Source organism: Triturus cristatus, chromosome 3_2 (genome assembly GCF_964204655.1).
Source record: "Triturus cristatus chromosome 3_2, aTriCri1.1, whole genome shotgun sequence".
In the NCBI taxonomy this organism is placed as follows: Eukaryota; Metazoa; Chordata; class Amphibia; order Caudata; family Salamandridae; genus Triturus; species Triturus cristatus.
The window spans coordinates 696,215,587-696,235,241 of record NC_140584.1 but is presented as its reverse complement, the minus strand read 5'-3'; the positions used below and the strand labels follow the sequence as shown (position 1 = coordinate 696,235,241).

Sequence of the window (19,655 nt, the reverse complement as noted above, 5' to 3'; positions counted from 1 at the left end):
CTCCGAACCACCCCTTCAAGCTAGACCTTTGGCTGACTCACCTCACTGCTTTCAATTGCACCCCTCTCATCATAGACTCTGCCAAATCCCTCGGAATCACCTTGGACAAGCACCTGAATATGAAAAATCATATCAGCAACGTATGTAAGGGAGCTAATTATTTGATGAGGACACTTAGAAATATCAAGCCCTTCCTTCCACAAAATGACTTCAAACAAGCGGTCCAAGCACTGGTCTTGCCGAGGCTAGATTATGGCAGCGCTACGCTCTGTGGTCTTCCCAAATACACCCTGGCTCCACTAAGGTCAGCACTGAACATTGCGGCCAGACTAATTACTGGTACCAAACAAAATGAGCACATTTCACCAGTCCTAAAGTTACTTAAATGGCTGCCCTATGAAGCTCGAATCCAGTTTAAGATTATCGTTATAGCGCACAAAGCACTGCACGACAACACCCCAGGTACCTACCACAAAAAGCCTGAATTATCATGTGGCGAGAGATCTTCAAGAAGCACTAACAACTTCCTTCTGAAACCACGTATCATGAATAAAAAGAGAACTTGCCGTCGAGCCTTCTCAGGTGCTGCACCAAAGATCTGGAACTCTCTTCCACCGGATTTGCGCAGAATATCATCAATTACTGCCTTCAAACTTGAAGGCAAAAGTTTCCTACCTTAATTTGGGCGATGTGCATTCGCGCACTGTCACTGATCCTACAACAGGTGTTGAATGACCCTACATCCTTGTTACCATCATGTGTTTTTTTTTTTGTGTGCTCTCTGCTCCTCTCGGACGTAAGGTGTGCCCCCCGTAGCAGCCTGTTATTGACCTGTTAATCAACTTAGTCGCTGTGTACAATTTGTTTGTGATTATTGTGACTATAACTGTTCGGTATTCTTATCCGATATCGTACTGGAGTTTTATTCTCCCTCTCTTCTCGCTGCGTATTATTTGTCTATGATTGTTGTGACTGTTTGGCATTCTTATTTGATATAGTTACTGGAGTATTACTCTCCCTTTCACACTTCTGTAAAGCGCTCTGATATCCCTCGGGATCTGGTTCGCGCTATATAAAACTTTATAAATAAAAATAAATACATAAAAATTTTGTGGGAATTGACACTTACCTTTTTAATTTCGAACAACTCTCACTGAGTTTACACTCTTATTATACGATTGTACCAAATGGAGACAGAGGCATTGGGATATTGAACAATAAACGTGTAAAACACAAGGAAATGACGCAACTGGCATAACTGGCTTCATTGAGATGAACAGTAATAGAGACAGAATGACAAAAAAGGGAATACAGCTGTTTTCTAAGAGTCTTCTGAGAAGACAACAAAGATGGTTTAGTGTAGGTTGAAACTACCTCTACATACTGCTTGGAGCTGGTGGAATTAATATCGTAATTCAATAAGTAAATATCAAGACAGGAACGTATCAGAGAAAAAGACTCGAAGAGACAAAATTACACAAGGGCACGTTAATGATAGGCAAAATTCATGTACAAAGTAGACAAATGGGAAATACAGTGAGACAATCATGCTGGCATGTTCACAGTGGTCAGTGGACATTCTCTTTCTGTTCGCTGAAAGGGAGGACCAACACTCATGCATATTAATTTAGTCTTGAATACTTTGGATACTGTGCCTTCCATTGGGTAATGTAGCTCGGCAACCATTCCTACTACTTTTGAACTTTGTGGATCACTACAGAGAAACTGTGCATCTACAAAGCCTCACTGCGGAGAAACCATGCCAACCTTTGCATCAGGGCCTATTTAGAGTTGTGGACTATGGTATTTTCCCACATAATTCAATGTTGGAAAATTGTGTGCTTGTGCCAACTTTGAGATTTAATGAGAGCTTCACTGTTGTAGCTGGAGGACTTAGCATCTTCAAAAGAAGGATAAAGAATACCAGGGACATGGGAAGGTGGGTTGACATAGACCTGAGAGCTTACTGTTGTGACTAGAGGATTGCACACCTTTTCATACCTCTTAAAAAGAAAGATAAAGAATACAGAGAAGAAGGGCAAGTGGTTTACCTAGGATTACTGATCTAACATTTACAAGATAAATACCACTGATTTCAGCTAGTTGTTTTTAAGCCAACCTAGACACATTCCTTTGTGGGACAGCTAGTAAAATTGCCAGCAGAATGTTCTAAAATACATGTTGAAGTGGGCTTACCTGAAACGGTTAGTGAGTGGTGAAGTTGAGAAGAGGGTCTGGACAAAGCTCTTTTCTCTCATAGCTGTCCTCAGCCATGACATACAAAAGGTTATGGGTGAATGTTGGTGGTATCAACAAATTATTCAGATAGGAATTATATCACATTGTAGTAAAAGTGGGAACGTACTACGTGAGAATGTTCAGTTTCCAATCATGTTCCAGACTTGGTATAAATGAGCTCAGGTTAATTTATTGGATTAAAGTCACAATACATAAAATAACCAACTGTACACTAGGACAGCCAGATCTTTAACTGACAAACAGGAACACTGGGGATTTCATATGTCTATGGTCTATAATGAGGCCCGCTCTCTCCGTCGGTACCTCAGGTATGGAATAGAGCCGAGGGGAAGGTCACTCATTATCCTGCCTCATTATCCTGAGCCGTTGCCAGGCGAGGTGAGGTGTCTTCCTCAAATCACACGAATACCAACAGTATTCGTGACACACTTGAGGATTCAATTGCCTACCAAATTCAGGTTGAAGGTTGAGTCTGTTCCATCTGTGTTTCAGACGTTGTTTGATTGTATCATATGGTTTTGCACCACATTTAGGGAACTTTTTTTCGCAGTAGTATTGATACAGTGTATGGTCCTGAAGAAAGCCGTGGACATATATAGTCCTGTAGGCAGAAACATGTCGACCTTTAGACACAGACAGTTATTTTGTTAAAACTGTCACTGCACTATTTTTAACCTGACCCTTTAGGGATACTCAATAAAACTTTTTCCCACAAGGGCCATTTTATATTCTCACTTTCACTTGTTCACACACTGCGCCGATCACTCCCTCAATATATAGACTCCTTCAAATATAGAGGATCAGAATACTCCTATGAAAACATCAGTGTGCTCCCCCTCATAGTTGAGGGGTTGTAGCCCTTGGCGTCACTAGAGTGGCGCTAGGAGGAGACTCAGATTACGAAGCATGTCACTTCGGTGAGTGATGGGAATCCGTCCTATTACTAGGTATGCCCGGACAATTGTTCTGGTCATCGGACATCTTTCTGCTGTATATTTCGGAAAACCTTACTGTTTTATAGACCCGTGGATATTGTTGTTGTTTTGAATAATTGAGCTCCCTTAAGAACAGCCAAGGTCTCTGAAATATTCAGAAGTGGCAGTTAGTTCACTCTCCTATGTTTGTTAAGGTTTCTGAGGTCCACACACATCCTTATGCTTTTACCTCCCTCTTAAGGCACCAGCACAACGGGGAAAGCCTTTCCAGAGATTCTATATTGTCAATAAGTCACAACTTCAATAACTTCTGCAGTTGTTTTAAGTGAATTTATAATCATTTTATGTTCAAACCCCTTCAACAACCCTAACTTTATCTCAAAAACGTCTGGAAATTTCGGAACAATGTCTATGGCATCACCAACTTTAGACACAAACCCGTTCGTTCTGGAGAATAGAGTTTCCAAGTGATGTCCATGTCACCATGATGATGCAATCCTAGTTGATTATCTCCTTGTTTGGCAATATATACCCTACTGAATTTTAATGGTGGAGCCTAGGACATCAATTTTAGTTCCACCATACCCCAATTGTAGTTCCACTATGCCCCACTGGATTGATGTCAGATAGTAACAATTCAAAATCCACCTTCCCAAAATGTTTATTCCAATTCTGATCACCTATGATGTGTATGTTTAACCTAAATCCATTAGTACCTTCAAATCTTTTTCTCCTGCTACTGTTTCACATTCCAGCATAATTAACAGATTAGAATCCACTCCTCTCTTCCATCACAGTTAGAATAATTTTTTCATACCGAAGGCAAACTTTCAACAGTTTGTATTTTGTCACTCTTATGTACTCTGTCATAGTGCGCTTTCTTTGCACACTTTTTTACAAATGGCATTTCAAGGAAAGCCACCTGTTTTATCGGAGAGATGGTTCATACTACCACACTTATAACATTTATAAAGTGACTCTTGCAAAAACACCTCCCAACAGGAGAATTCCGACATTCCTTTCTCACTTTCTTTACACAGGTATTTACATTCTCCTCAGCCATCACTTTACTTACTAAATCCACAGATCTCAAAGCATAACTGGTCTGAGTATCCCAAACTTCACAAACCAACATAATGGTGTTCGCTTTAGCTTCCACAATTGCCAGTGCCTCCAAAAGATCTGGATTTTTGGCTAACAACTTCACCTGAACTCTTAAGACGTTGGAGTATTCTACCAGTTGATTTCTTATAAGAGAATCAGTGATTGCCCCAAAATCACAATTGAGTGCTGATATTTTCAGGAAAGCTCCATAACTACCAACTCTTTCTGTCTTCCCTTGAATGCCAGCAAAAACTTTATGACGTTCTAATAGAATATTAATTCTCATTCCAAAATGTCTCTAGCATCAATTCAGACATTTCAAATATATCTCATGGTTCATCTTCATCCAACACAATGGTTAATTCATCAAAGCTTTTGCGTTTATTTGTAACTTCTTCGCCTAAAATATTTAGGCAAAATGCCTGCTTCCTAATTACCACCATCAATGGCAACAGGGTAATAATCAAATATTTTTTCCACTGCCTCCAAAGCACAGGAGGTTTGCCGTTTTCTGATAAAAAATCTGGCGTTTGACACATGCTTGCTGCAGCTATATTAATATTGCTAAGGTAGGTAAAAGAAGAGAACAGTATTGTAGTAGTTGCAGAAGTTCAACTAGTAAACTTAGTAAACTTTTACCATAATAGATCCTTTATAAAACATTAGTTGATGTAATTGATGATAATTATTGAGAGGATTTCTACAGTATATTGCTATGCATATATGGCAGATTATTTACTCTTATTTGTTATCTGCTACATATACTGCAAGATCAACGTTTCTGTGAATGAAGGAAAGAAAGAAAAAAACCTGCATGCTGGATAGTCATGAATAATGTTCAGTTCCAAAAGTGGCTACAACTGGAAATGAAAATCTTCACCAGGACCAATGACTACATCAAATCAGGCCATTTGTGCCTTGCCAGTCAGACTCATTTGATAGCTTTGTTTCTCTTGCTCCACTTTCTTCCCACCAAACAACCAGCAAGTACAGAGATGTCTCACCTCCTATACCACCCTATAGGATTATCACCCAGATTTAGATTCAGGTTGACCCCAGTGTTCTAAAATTAAAAGTACAAATGTATTACTCTTGACTTGAACAAACCACTAACTTCAATCCAATTGTGTACACTAACTGGCCAGCTGCCTGAGGTATTTAGGACTCAGGAATGTCTGATGGACGTGGAAATATTTTTGTCGTTTACTTACAAAAGATTATTTTTTTGCAAGTGTCTTCAATAAGACTGTGATGAAAAAGCTGTAGGGCTGGCAGGAATGACAAAATGGCATATCAATGCTCTCTGACAACTCCTGTGGTGTTAAACGTTTGGAAAACCTCAACACCTCAGCCAAACAAAACAACTTTACCGTTAGTCAAGGGTGCAACACTGCTGGATCCTCAGAAAAGATAGACATACGCTTGCAGGTAAGCCACAGGAGCAACACAATCACATAATGATGCATGTGGAAAAGGATGCAGAAATAAAGATAATGCAAGGCCTGGACAGAGATAACATGAAAAAACAGGACAGAGAGCATCCATGTAAGTGTTTCGTGAGCATATGCTGATTTTAGTGATTAACCCTACCCTTCCTTTATCTTCCAGACCCTTGCTTTACCTATTCCTATAATCCAGACCACTCAAAAAACTTTCAGAGGCTGTCAGGGCTTTTGACTCACTTACAGGAGTGCAATGAAGAAAAGGCCAAGCCCCCCCCAAGTGCAATATTATGACGACTTCTGTGCAAAGTGGGAGAGCAAGCTCTGTGAAACACTAGGTCCTGAAACAAAGGCCTTTGTATTTCTTTTCTTTTGGGCCTCACTTCTCAGTGACACAATATATTGTCTTCAGATTCACATATCTCGATTATTGACTGTTTTTTTCACCAACTATCCAGTGATGTTTCTGTTAGATGAAACATTTTAGTTTTGCCCAGGTTTTTATACCTTTTTAGATTTTATTCGTTTTTGTTTAATTCGTAATTTTTTTAATGTTCCTCTTTTTACTGAAACTTGGCCCAGGTTATTTATTTAAGTGTAACGCTGTTTGACTGACTGACACACCTTAACCATTTTCTCGGAGAACTGCCTGCTGATCGCCCAAAGGTTATGTTTATATAAACTTGTTTACCCTCTGTTGAATCTTCAATTTGGGCTGTTTGGAAGGTTACCCATAGTTCACCTCAAGAAGGTGTCCTCTATTTCCCATGTCTTGTCAGTGTTTTTCCTACAGTAACTAAGGGTAACTGAACAAACATTATGTGAATGGAACTGCTCCATAAAGTTGTGAAAAAAGTTTCAATATGAGCTTGACCATGGCTTGGTTTTCTCAAGTTCTTTTAGAGTGTACATAAGAAGGCAAAAAGCAAAAGCTTACAATCAAAATTAGTTAAAAATGACCTAGTAGGATGTCACTATAAACCATTTAATAGATCAGTAAAGGGTCTAAAAGGCACTTTCAACAATAATACATGTGGCGAAAGGGATCAGTAATCTGCATTTGCAAAGTTATTTATCTCGGTGTTCCATCATTTTGGTGATCATGCAGTACTTATTGATCCCTCTTTATCTAAGTGTCCAGGGTATTTAAACTTCCATCTTAGGGGGATGATTCCCCAGTAAGACTGTCTGCAGTGCTTGTCCTAGAAGTACATTGTTTAGTACTCTTAGGCCATTCTGTGGCATACATAAGTCCACTAAACACAAGTAGTGCAACATAAAATTAGGATATATAACATTTAAAAATGAGATCATCATTCTTTGTTGCAAATCCACTGTAAGTGCATTCTCCTTATAAATCATGAGGTACATATACAGTAAGTGCTAATAAGCTACTAACATCATTCATGTGATTTAACATATTCATTAAATTGAATTTTATCAATGATATGATTGCCTTCCTATACGTTTTCAGTGACAGAGCAAAAACAATGTGATACCTTGATTTGATGGAAGTAACACTTGAATTCATAAGAATCTCCAAAGCAAATACAAGAACTGTAGCCAGAGCTCCAAAGGGATCAGGGTCAAGATGTAAATTATACCTATAGACAGAAAAAAAGAAAACGTTCTTATGATAATAAATCGCTGTAAGATTAAAATTAGCCTTAAATTCCTTGAGAATTTGCTGATCAAGGTGAGACACCATCAATGCATCCAAGTTTTGATTAGTTGAAACCATTTCGAGTGTGTAAGAGGACCTCCTTTAAATTATATAAAGTACATAACATATACAAGTATATGATTAGAGAGTGGCTTCTCTTGGAGCTTCCACTCCGCAGGTACGGGGAGCACCAGAACTGGAAACACAACAACGTATGAGTGGAATAGGTACATTACCCTCTAAATAAATGGATAAACTGTGTGTCAAATAGAAATTGCATCCTTTTGACATGGTATGGTCCTTAACTCGGGCCCTTATACCCCTTAGAGGGACAGTACATACATCCGCAGGTACCTCAGAATCCTCTGCACCTATATTATGTGGGGTGTGGAGTATTACTTAGGTACCAACAGACGTCATTCCTTTTTGTAAGTGTGACTACCATCCCCTTATAGGTGCAGAGACAATAGCAGATCCAGTGCATCTCAAACATTGATTTTCCTGGACACAACTCATAATGGCTGGACAGAGATTTAAGAATATAATTTCATAATATGGTTTTGGTGTGGAAGCACAGGAGTCCAATGTTGCTCAGACATGGAATAATAGCTGACACACCACTTTTCTTCGGTCCCGGATTCTGCATTTTACTGCTTAAAATGTACATTCACAATTCATGCTTTAACAGCACCACTTTATAGTGTTCACACAACCCAACTCTGGGCTCTGGTTAATGCTTTAAAAAACTACTAAAATAAATAAACCAATTATTAGATTTCTACATCATTGTATAAACCTTTCGGTCAACAATAGTCACTTAGATGGTGGTCTGCCAATGTACAGCCTTAAATTTTAGAACAGAAGACCACGGTCAACTACAGACATAGGAGGCTCAAACTAAATTTTATTGACATAATTTAGAGAATTTCATTTTACGCTTGTTATGTAAAATGTCTGAAATTATGCCGAATGGCACAGAATTTTAATGTAGGAGCATACGGACAATGCGAATGACCAGAACACCAGTGGGCATGGTTCAGAACACTTGTTCAATTTATTAACAGCGATAAATGGAGGGTTTGCTTGTAATGGAATGTTTGCAGATTTTTGCATGGTTACGTGAAAGCAAATTATATAAATTTCACACACTCCTAGTTATGATATCACATCCCCTTTGAAATGAAGGAATGTGGAACCCCCAATGTCACCTCTTTTATTCACCATGTTTGCTGCAATCAAGTACCACGTTTGAAATTCTACTGCATTCATTTATATTTATTGCAGCTTCACAACTAGAAAAGTACGTAACGTGGCGTTCTGGAGATTGTTACAAAAAAAAAACCTCTACCAAAGGTGCAGCCTCATACAGGCAATTGTCTATTCATGATTAAAGACAAGCTAACTTGTGTACTAAATTTAGATAACTGTGCTGCAGCATTCCTTAGTGAGAACTATTTCTGCGCTATTGATAACAATGAATGAAATTGTATATGATAATAAAAGTCTCCTAAGTGCAATTGAATAAGCAAGTACTTTAGTTCTACTAAAGTACTTGTAGTATATGTTTGGGAATCCATTTTGTGGGTACCTCTTCAATTAGAATAAATGGCAAGCATCAATAGCAATATTTTATGTGCATAGAAGCAAGACAGTAACAACTAATAGGTTGCAAAAGTATACAAAGAATGACCGATGGGATCCCCCAAACCGATCGACTACAGTATATGCAGCTCCGCCATTGGGCACTTCAACCGCATATTAGGCCCCATGCGCAGCGTTACCTTACCCCCTATGAAAAATGGCTCATTACACGCACATCCGACAAACAACTCATTTCCGACCTCTACAAAATGTTGCTTTCAAGGCACACACACACGTACAACGCTAGTCGCACGCGTTGGCAGTGAGAGCTAGGTCGGACACTTAGCCATAAGGAGTGGGAGGGAGTGTACCATAGGGCTCGCCACTCTGCATATCACATAGGGCTGACTGAAACATTGACAAAGGTAGCCACTTACTGGTACTACACTCCTGCTCGAATCCACAGAGCGGATCCGCGACAGAGCGCTGACTGTTGGCGGGGATGTGGGAAGCCGGGCACCTTAGTTCATCTCCTTTGGGACTGTGAGCACCTCCAGTCCTACTGGTCTCAGATACTCGACGAAGTTGATAAACACCTAGACACCCAAATACCGAGACTACCCACCTATGTTTTGTTAGGAATCCCAAATCCCTTAACATACCCCCTTAAATCCAGAAGGGGCCGCCTGATAGCAATCGCCCTTGGCTCAGATACCCAAAACATTCTGACCCATTGGCAAACCTCGTGAATCCCAACATTCAAGGGCTGGCTACAGCGCCTGTGGCATGTTTTGGGGATGGAGAAAATGACTCTTATTTTAGCCGGGAAAGGCTCAGAGTTCGGAGAGCTTTGTCAACCTTTCTTGTCCCGGCTTGCTTCTGAATTTCGAGAGGTTACCTGCCCACGGAATTTACGTCTCTTACATCTTTCTGAGCCACAGACACCAACGAACTAGGTCTCTCAGTCGCACAATGTGAGCTAGCCAGCACCCAGAGGTTTCTTTCTTATCCCCCTATTTTTTTTTGTTTTAGTAGCTCCGGTGGACGAGAGACGGGGTGGAGGGAAGGGAGGGAGGGGCAGTATAAGTTTCACCTTTTTGTCCTTTATGCGACCGTATCTTGGTTGCAAAAATTCATACAATCAGTATTTGGAAGAGATGCCCTAGACACGCTCTTTCAATATACCGACTTGCAATTTGGGCATACATTTGGAAATGCTTTTTTGCATTCGCAAACGGCCTAACTCGAACTCAAAAAGGCTTCAAACATCTAGCCCTAAATCACATACTGCAGCATTTGGGGGAGGAATAGAAAGGGACCTCACCATCATCGAGAGGTACATGCCACAAAAAACTTTGTTTGACCTAGTCTATGTCTCAGCGGCCAGCATGGAGAGCATGCCCGCAGACTTCAACTTCCTCCTCTTCTTCCCCATCTCACCCTTCAAAGCCAGCAGCCTCAAAGAGAGGGCATGAGCCAGAGTCTGTATCCACAGACAACTTGACTTTATGTGAAGGGAGCTCTTGTGTTCACTGTGTGGTGCCTCAATACATATTCCAGTATCTGTTCTGTGTACATGAAGACATGAATTAGTGGAATGTCCTTCTCTATATCTGCAGCTAAAATTTGGCACTCTCTTTAGCAAATACATGAAATATGCAAAACCACCTGGAATTCAAGAAGGCAATAAAGAACAAGTTATTTACCTTTGGCAACACTATCTAGTGGGTAATCATCTTACCGCACATTCCTCACCTTGTGAATCCTCCCAGGAGTCAGACAGGATAAGAAAGTAACCTGCACTAACTCCCATGCTCTCGTAGGTGGCACCATCAAACTTAGGGTCAGATTTGCACTGCCTTCTGATGGGACAACGTGGATCCACCTATAGATGCCACCCCTACATGCTGATAACAATTTGTCACTATATCTTCTGTGCCCTCAGAAGAGGAGTTGCAGACAAATGAGGATAGACAGTGTGCCAAATATAAGCTGGGACCTTTTTAACATGAAAAGTCCACTCCTCAGAATGGGAAGGAGAGCAAGCAGTGAGGAATGTGTAGTTAGAGTATTCACCAAAAAAGAGCGCTACCAAAAGTAAGTAATTGTTTCTTCTGATTAATACTTTCTCACCTCGTGGATTGATACCCAAGCAGCACCCCTGGAAAAGATGGAGGGTCTGAGGAGTGGACTTTACACCTGGAGGTTTTGCAGGACTGGCTAGGCAAATGGCCCCCCCGTAAAGACCTGAGAGTCAAGGCAGTAATGCCGGGTGAAAGTGCTGACAGAAGTCTATGCAACAGACTAGAAGATGGCTAACACCAGAATGCCGCTAGCTAGAGCCGTAGTGGCAGGCTTGGCTCTGTTGAAATGAGTCCAAAGGCCCTCATGAGACTCTTACCTGGCCAAAGTGTAGCAGGTCTCGATACAGTTACACAGGACAATCCATATCAAAAAGGTTCTCTTCTAGATTGTCTTCCATTTCTTTGCACCAGCAGAAACAAGGGCAACCTGTAGTCCTCGTTAAGGCAGAGTGCGAGAGACTGCCCCACATAATAACACAATACCGCTTTTGGAACCCAAATCTGAAGCACTGATTTGTCAAGGAAGAATGCGATGTATGACATCTGAACAGATAATACCTGCAGCTCTGTGAAGGGTCATGTGGAAGTGACGGGAATGAGAGTCAGCAACATCAAGGAGCAATGTGCATCGGATCGAGGGAGTGAACATCAAGAAAGTAAAATTAAATTAAGGTCCAATTGTGCCAAGAAGTATGTAAGAAAATTTAGCCAAAAGATGGTCAATGCAGTGGTCTTCGCAACAGGCCACAAATTTCGCCTTGCTGCAAGTGTAGATGGACTTGGTGGAAAGACGGTGAGCTGCCACAATTGAATCCACAACATCTGGAGGCAAATCAAAAATATTTAGCTGGTTCCGCTCAATACACACGCATGCAAAACATCCATTTCTGTCACAATGCTTCATTTTTCCAAATGACTCACAGAAAATGGTATGACAACCTCCATGATAGCAGTAATGTACGCACTGTAAATGAACTATGTTAAACACTTGAAAGAGTAATCATATTTGTAAAGAAAAAACTACATAAAACAGGAAGAGGAATGTTCAGTCCAACTGGGGAAAGCTCCTCAACTTGATGTATTTGTTTCAGAAGGCTCTTTGATATGGACATTAACCCTGACAAACTTTTCAATACAATAGAAAACTCTTAATGGTATCAAGAAACAGGTTAGTTGTGATAGGAAATGCTCTAGCAAAGTGATGTGCTGTGCGTCGTTCCCTTTAAATATTTAATGTGAATTTGCTCGGTATAATCTAGTCATGGATTAGCGCCACGAGGAGGATTCATGCAGCATGCTTGGACTTTAGATGCTGCCCTATTCATACTGCATTGCGTCATATCTTCACAAAATTGTCATTGTGAAAAGCTAATACGAGAATCTGAAAAGAGAAAAGCATGAAATACAATGTTGCAATTATAGTAAGCTGAGTTCCTTGCTCAAGTTATTGTGCAACATATTTTACGTCATCACATACATGACTGAACCCCTAACCTTGCAGAAGGAACGTGTTAATAAAAATCATTATAACTGCTAGTGAAGAACCAGGGTGAATTGTTTCAATAAGTAATATTTAAAAAAAATAAAGCTTACCTGAGGTTTTTTAACCAAAAAATTAAAGATGGTAAACAGAGGAGTATTATCCATGTAAGTAAATTCATGATTGTAATATGCATCTCAAGACTGTTAGCAGCATCCTCAATGGCTGGGCTGGAAGGCAATGGTTGTTTTTCCTCAAGAGATGAATTAGCGCTGGGTGACTCACACTGTAGGTGGTCTCCGTCTGCCGCAGAAGAGTTGCATGAATCATACTTCTCACGCGGTTTTTTGGGGGAATTATTAAAGGTTGTTTCGAATGCTGCATTGTGATTTCCAACCTGTGTATTCAATTAAAAGTATAAAAGTGAATACGTTTGAAAAACATAATAGTATATCTTACTAAGCCTCCTCTGATTAAAGTAATAGATAGTAGTTGTTATGCTGCAACAGTGCTAACAAGTACAAGTTTATAAGCTATATTGGCATGGAAAAATGTTCTTTCAATGTTTCACAACTTCATCAACCAAGAGGATCCAACCTCCGCGTACATAAAGGTCTCTTGACCCGTCACCTTCATTCTCAAGAATAACTCAATTCACAATACTGTTTCACTTGAACAAACATCCCTGACCTGTAGAACAGGTGTAAAGTAGCATGGTCTGTCTTTTCTGTCTCAAAGTGCCCCCTTCCTAAATGAGTGTGGGCCAAATAAAGGACTTGGTTTCAAAAAGGCTTGGGTACTATTAATTGTTTATGAAAGTGTATATAATGTAATAGGTACAGACTTAATTTTCTATCTGAAAATAATAGCCTACCCCTCTTTCTTGTGTCCCTCTTTGCATTTCAAGGGCTTTTACTGTAAAAGGATCCTCATAGAGTGCTGCCCTACAGCTTCTCTCTCCTTCCCCCTATTCTTCCATTTCAGCTAAGACTTCCTTATTATTTCTGGTAGGGCCTCTTCTCTTTGCTCTCTTATCCCTTTTGGTTCTCTGCAGTACAAGTGGGAGAAATATTCTCTAAGGCATCAGATGATTCTTGAAATGAGTTTCCTCCGGCATGATTTTTTTCTCACGCAGTGTTGAAATTGTCAACTCTCATTTCACCTAATCAGATCCGGTAATTGAAGTATTAATCCAGCTTAGCTATTTACTATCCGCTGACCTATTTATAAAGCAATGATAGCAGTTGGGTATTTTCTAGAGTTTCCTTGGATACAGAACACCCAGACCCAACTGATCTCACAACAATGACCCCCTAAGCACTTTCTGTTTGCACTACATGTCTATTAAAGCCTCAAAGTTTTTCCCATGTGCTATTACTGGACTACTCTCTGACTTGTCTTGTGAGTAATTACAACTGAGTGAGCTATACATCTTATCCCCATGGTTTGACCCGTAACAGCAGGTCCAGGCAATATGGCCTCATCCCCCATACTAGAAATATTGTGGGCTTTGGGGAATTGCTGGTATGGGTGGCAGGGATGTAACTTGGTTCTTACTCGATGTTCTTGACCTAATTTAATTTGATTTGGGTCCCTTGTGAAGTTTTCCCCAACTTCCAATCTCCTTACATTTTCCCCTCTGGCCTGTTGTCCTATTATGTCCTCTTGAGCTTAATGATAAGCACATATGATTTCTATTCCCTCTTGTAAGCCACCTTATTTATTTGCTTAACCTATTTCTTGGTCACTGAAGGTGCACAATTGAGGGACTGTTCTAAATACATTTTCTCTAAAATTTTCTCTTTAGTGATGGTGCTGGGGTCCACCCATTTGTTCCCTAGGTCTTTTATTTTTTAAAACAACGCTTGAGGAGTATATCCTGGTTTCCATTTTCCAGTCCGGAATTTAATCAATAACTCTCTGAAACTAAACCTACCATTTCCAAAATAGCTTTCTTTAAGTATTCATACAGAACAGTTCTTGTGGGATTGATGACTTGATATGCTGATCCTTAGTTACTAGAGGTAATATACATTGTCCCTATCGTTCGATTCTGAGCCACTCACCCAACGTTAGCAAGAAAGAAAACTGGGTCTTCTCCTGGGATGCATTTCAGGGTATATTAAGATGCCCCTGAATATTTGTTATAAGGTTCGCCTACAAGAGTACTGTTGCATGGAGCTGTATTTTGTGTTAGCCTATCTGTTTGTGATTGCATTGCCTGTTGTAGAGCATCCTGTTCTTGTTGCATTTTGTTTCCACATATTGTTCAAAAGTCCATCAGACCTTCTTCTAATTGCTGACTTTTGACACCAAATTTTGTGAGTGGACAGAAAACCTCTTAAGAGCTCTTATTCTAGGTTCTTCAGAAGCCTGTATATAATTTGTATCTAAGTGCTTCACACATCAAAACTCAATATATCTCGAAATATAGGTATCATACTTTCTGAGCCTTCTTTCTGGTAATTGATCAGTCATTATTCATTCATAATTTACCGTGTACACAGAGGTTTACGGCATCAGACAACCCTGAGATGGTGTTTCCTACTTTTTTCCTCAGGAGAAGGGAATCAATCTCTTCAGACAGGTAAATATTCCCATGAGAACATCAACCCAAATTAAATCTGAAATCTCTTCTGGTTTCCAAACAATTTGTTTCCTTTTGAAGCTCAAATCCTACCTACCTTAAACAGATCTGAAAATTATAATATAAATGAGTTATAGCACCAAAAGTAGTTCAATGCAGTGTACAAATGCCAGATGTATGGTTACACATGACCATAACCTCACAGCTGGTACAAGCTTGTACTGGGTCCAGTGAAATGAGCATGTAAATTCCAATTTTATTGCAAGACAGAAGGCTAGCATTATGGTATAAACCTTTTATTGTCTCTTCCAGCAGCAAACCTTAAAGGTATTCCAAAAAGAACTTTAACAACCCAACAAAAAAATAGAACTCTCAGTTCAATAAAATCTCCCTGCCAGCCATTTTCTTCCTCTTTTGCTGCTACTTCTTGCAGATAAGTATGTATTGTGAATGTATTCATTTTGCTTCATTAGAAGTTGTTGGTTTAGAGATGTGTGGTATTCTGATTCTCTATTTTTGTTAAGGTGTGCGTGAAATGCACTTTTTGAATTATTCTTCAGTTTAAAAAAAAAGAAATAGTAATTTTTAATTTTAAGTTAAGTATTGTTTAAGATTTTGTATAAGACAAAGCATGTTGTTTATTATAATATTGAAATCTTAAGTTTTACCTTTTTAAAAGCTGAAGGGCCACAGCACTGGTTGAATTTATTTAAAAGCGCCTGCTCTTGCTCGCGAGTATGTTGTGGGCAAATAAGAGCCCAAGATGACGTAAATCGATAAATAACACAGGCGGCCGTGTTAATGTTGGCCATGCTCTGTGTTGTCTTTGAGGAGAAATTGAGCGCATTTGCACTACGAGTGAAATCATGGACACAGTACGTGACTTAGGAACCTTTTGCGAGCCCGTACAGTGATCCAAGAAGCAAACAATTTGGCAAAAAAGGAAAGAGTTGAATGAAAATATAAAATGTAGTTAAATATTTTCCAGTGAGTTAGGATTGTATGAGATGGGAATAAACATTTGCATTTAGTTTGGGTTATTTAGAAGTTCGCTCTACATCATTATTCGGTTTTGATGTTTTTTCTGAGGGAATTAGAAGTATCAGTGCTGGATGTTGTTTTTAACCGGCACAGCTGATGACAGTTTGTGTTTTCCTGTCACGAACGAAGGAAGTCTATTTGAGGTGGGGTGGTTTAGGAATTTGTTGTTAAACGGTTGGTTTATAGATATATGAAAAATGTATATATACATACATATACATATATATATATATATATATATATATATATATATATATATATATTCACTGAAAAAAACATAGGTTTCAGGGGCGTTCTAGTTAGCTGGAGCAGACCGGAGCTGGACAAAAGTTTGGAAAATCTTGCGAAGATTCGTCAATCGGCGCCAACGTTATTCCAAATAGAATGTTGCAGATTTCCTATGGAAAATAGGTCCCAACTATAACTACCTACTGGCGACTGCCAATAGGTAATATATATATTCACTGAAAAAAACATAGGTTTTAGGGAAAGTTATAGTTAGTTCGACATTGCACTCGTACAAAACCATTGAAATTCCCCCGTTATAGTTAGCTCAACTAACTATAACTTGCACGCACGCAATGCACTGCTGATGACGTCACATATTACATCACTCATGACATGGTCAGTGACATCACTCATGACATCACTCATGACATCTCAAATGACATCACTGATGACATCATCCAGTGAATGTGTGTTTTTCTGAAAATTACATATATTTTATATATGTATATCTCAAGGTCGATGGAAGAATAAATGGGTATATAAGTGTCTAAATGGATGATTTGTTTTTGAAAAATTGATTGTAAAACTGACTGATTAAGTGTATCTTAGTGAATACATGGCTTAGTGAGTAATGTTTAAATATGTAAATATCTGTATCAGTCTCTCATTTTGTGTATAAGTGGCTGCATGGGTTGGTGAGTAGCTACATGAGTGTCTATATAGGTTATTAGTTGGTTTTTTGAGTATATGTATGAGTGTCTGTATGGCTCGGTGGGGGGGTATTAAGTAGTGCATAGGTGCATGAATGAGTGACTCACTGTTTGTATGTGTTGAAGACAGCATGTGTGCAGGACTGTATGGGTGGATAAGTGTGTGCATGGGTGTGTTATTGAGTGAATGACTGTCTCAATAGTGTCTTTATGAGTAACTACATATGTTTTAAACTAGTAAATGTGACTATTGGTGTATATAAGTGAGTATATGTGAGAGTGAGAGATTGGAAGAGTTCCTGTATGAATAAGTATGTGTTTCTATAAGTGATTGTATTAAAAGACTAAGTATGTGTAAGTTTCTGTAGAAGTAAGTGTGGTGGTGTGTGTATAACTTTGTATGCAAGTAAATAGATGTTTGATTCTTTATTAGCATGAGTGACTGTGTGTGAGTAACTCTATGGATGAGTGGCGTTGTGTAACAGGATGTATAGGAGTACATATGATGAGTGAGTACATGTATGAGTGACTGTATAGGACTGTTGGTGAATGAGTGGATGTGTATGTGGATCTTAGAATTACTGAATAGGTTATTGTAACTGGTATTGGTATGTCCATTGTTTTGAAAATTTTAGTTTCTATTTTTGAATGTGTGTATCAAAGGTTATATTAGGGGGAGAGGAGGTCTGCCACTCTATCACAAGGATGATGTCATCAGTGATGTCATTTGAGATGTCATCAGTGGTGTCATGAGTGATGTCACTGACCATGTCATGAGTGATGTAATATGTGACGTCATCAGCAGTGCATTGTGGGCGCGCAAGTTATAGTTAACTGAACTAACTATAACGGGGGAATTTCAATGGTTTTGTACGAGTGAAAAGTCCAGCTAACTATAACGCCCATGAAACCTATGGTTTTTTCAGTGAATTTCTAAGGTTTTTTAAATGCTAATTCCCAACTATAACGCCCCTGAAACCTATGGTTTTTTCAGTGAATTTCAAAGGTTTTTTAAATGCTAATTTCTAACTATGCCTACAGAGATAGGACATGTGAAGAAAGAAGAAAAAACGCACAGAAAGAAAAAAGAAGAAATGCAGAAAGAAGCAACAGAAGTCCTCAAAGATGAAGAAAAGTGCAGGAAGAAGGATAACGTGCAGAAGGAACAAACAGAAGAGCAGAAAGAAGCCTTGTTGCAAAATCATCCTGTACCCTCAACTTTTTCAGACGGATACTGGTGGTAACTGAGTCTGACTAACCAGTCCTAGAGCCAGTGCTATGTTAAAAGACACTCAGAATACACTGAAAACACCTACATACACTAGGGAACACTATGCGTTGGGGTCCCCCTGTGATTAGCATGACCTCCTCTGTAAGCCCCTAGTATATAATAGGGCAGGGGATTAAAACTACCTCTTAAAACGCGCCACAGGGCGTGTTTGAACACGTCACCTCAGGCCCCGTCCCCACCCTTCCCCACTGTGTAAACACGCCCTGTGGCCATTTTAAGTTGGGAGATTAAGTCCCCTTGAATCCTGAGAGTCCCTAGGGGCAAAATAGCCCACTAGGTACGTCCAGTAAGCGCCATTGCAGAGAGGTGTAAAAAGGGGCACGGCCTGCACCACCTCTCTGCAATGCAGAGCAGTGGTGCTTACTGGAAGCACCTGGTGGGCTAGTTGGCCCCCAGGGTCCCTCAGGATTGAAAGGGAATTATTTACCCAACTTAAAACGCGCCACAGGGCGTGTTTGCACATGTCACATCAGGCCCTGTCCCCTCCCTTCACCACTGTGTAAACGCGCCCTGTGGCCGTTCTAAGTTGAGAGATTAAGTCCCCTTGAATCCTAAGGGTCCCTACGGTCAAACTAGCCCACTAGGTACCTCCAGTAAGCGCCACAGAGCTGCGTTGCATAGAGGTGTAAAAAGGGGCGTGGCCTCAGAACACCTGTCTGCAACACAGCTCCCTGGCGCATACTGGAGATACTTGTTAGGTTAGTTTGCCCTCGGGAACCCTCAGTATTGAAGGGGAATTAATTCCCCAACTTACAACTGGCCAGGGGGGCGCGTTTGCAGAGTGCTGCAAGGAGGGGGTGTGGCCTCCGGCGCGATGCTGGTCTTTTACTTATTTAATTTTTTTAAGAAGGAGAGCTGTGTGGCCCCCTTCTTTTTCTAATTTATTGGCCCTGGGGACCCCATTCCCCAGGGCCTGCACCCTAATTTTTTGCTGAAAAAAATAAATTTGTAATGAGACCGCGTGGCCCTCCTCCCAAGGCCTTAATCGGCCCCGGGGACCCCAACCCTTTTTTCTTTTTTTTTATAATTCTTTAGGAGGGGGGCTGCGTTGCCCCCCTCCTCAGGCCACTTATGGCCCCGGGGACCCCATCCCCCGGGGCCGGCCTTTGTTTTTTATTATTTTAAAAAAATATATATTTATAGAAACACCTAGGACATGCTGGACAAACCGTATGTACCTATCACCATGACGATTTGCGTGATATTCATTAAAAGGCGACTATGCATACAATGAATCCACGTGGAATGTA

At 40.1% G+C, this 19,655-nt stretch overlaps 1 protein-coding gene across 1 annotated transcript in view; it reads right to left on the bottom strand.

The window, feature by feature from the left end:
* Positions 1-19,655, bottom strand: part of PGAP1 (post-GPI attachment to proteins inositol deacylase 1) — a 760,293-nt gene that overhangs the window by 43,786 nt on the left and 696,852 nt on the right. The window contains exons 25-26 of the mRNA XM_085648756.1: positions 12,662-12,945; positions 7,240-7,344 (exon numbers count right to left, since the gene is read on the bottom strand). Of these exons, the coding sequence (XP_085504882.1) occupies positions 7,240-7,344; positions 12,662-12,945 (389 nt within the window). The remainder of the gene's footprint in view (positions 1-7,239; positions 7,345-12,661; positions 12,946-19,655) is intronic.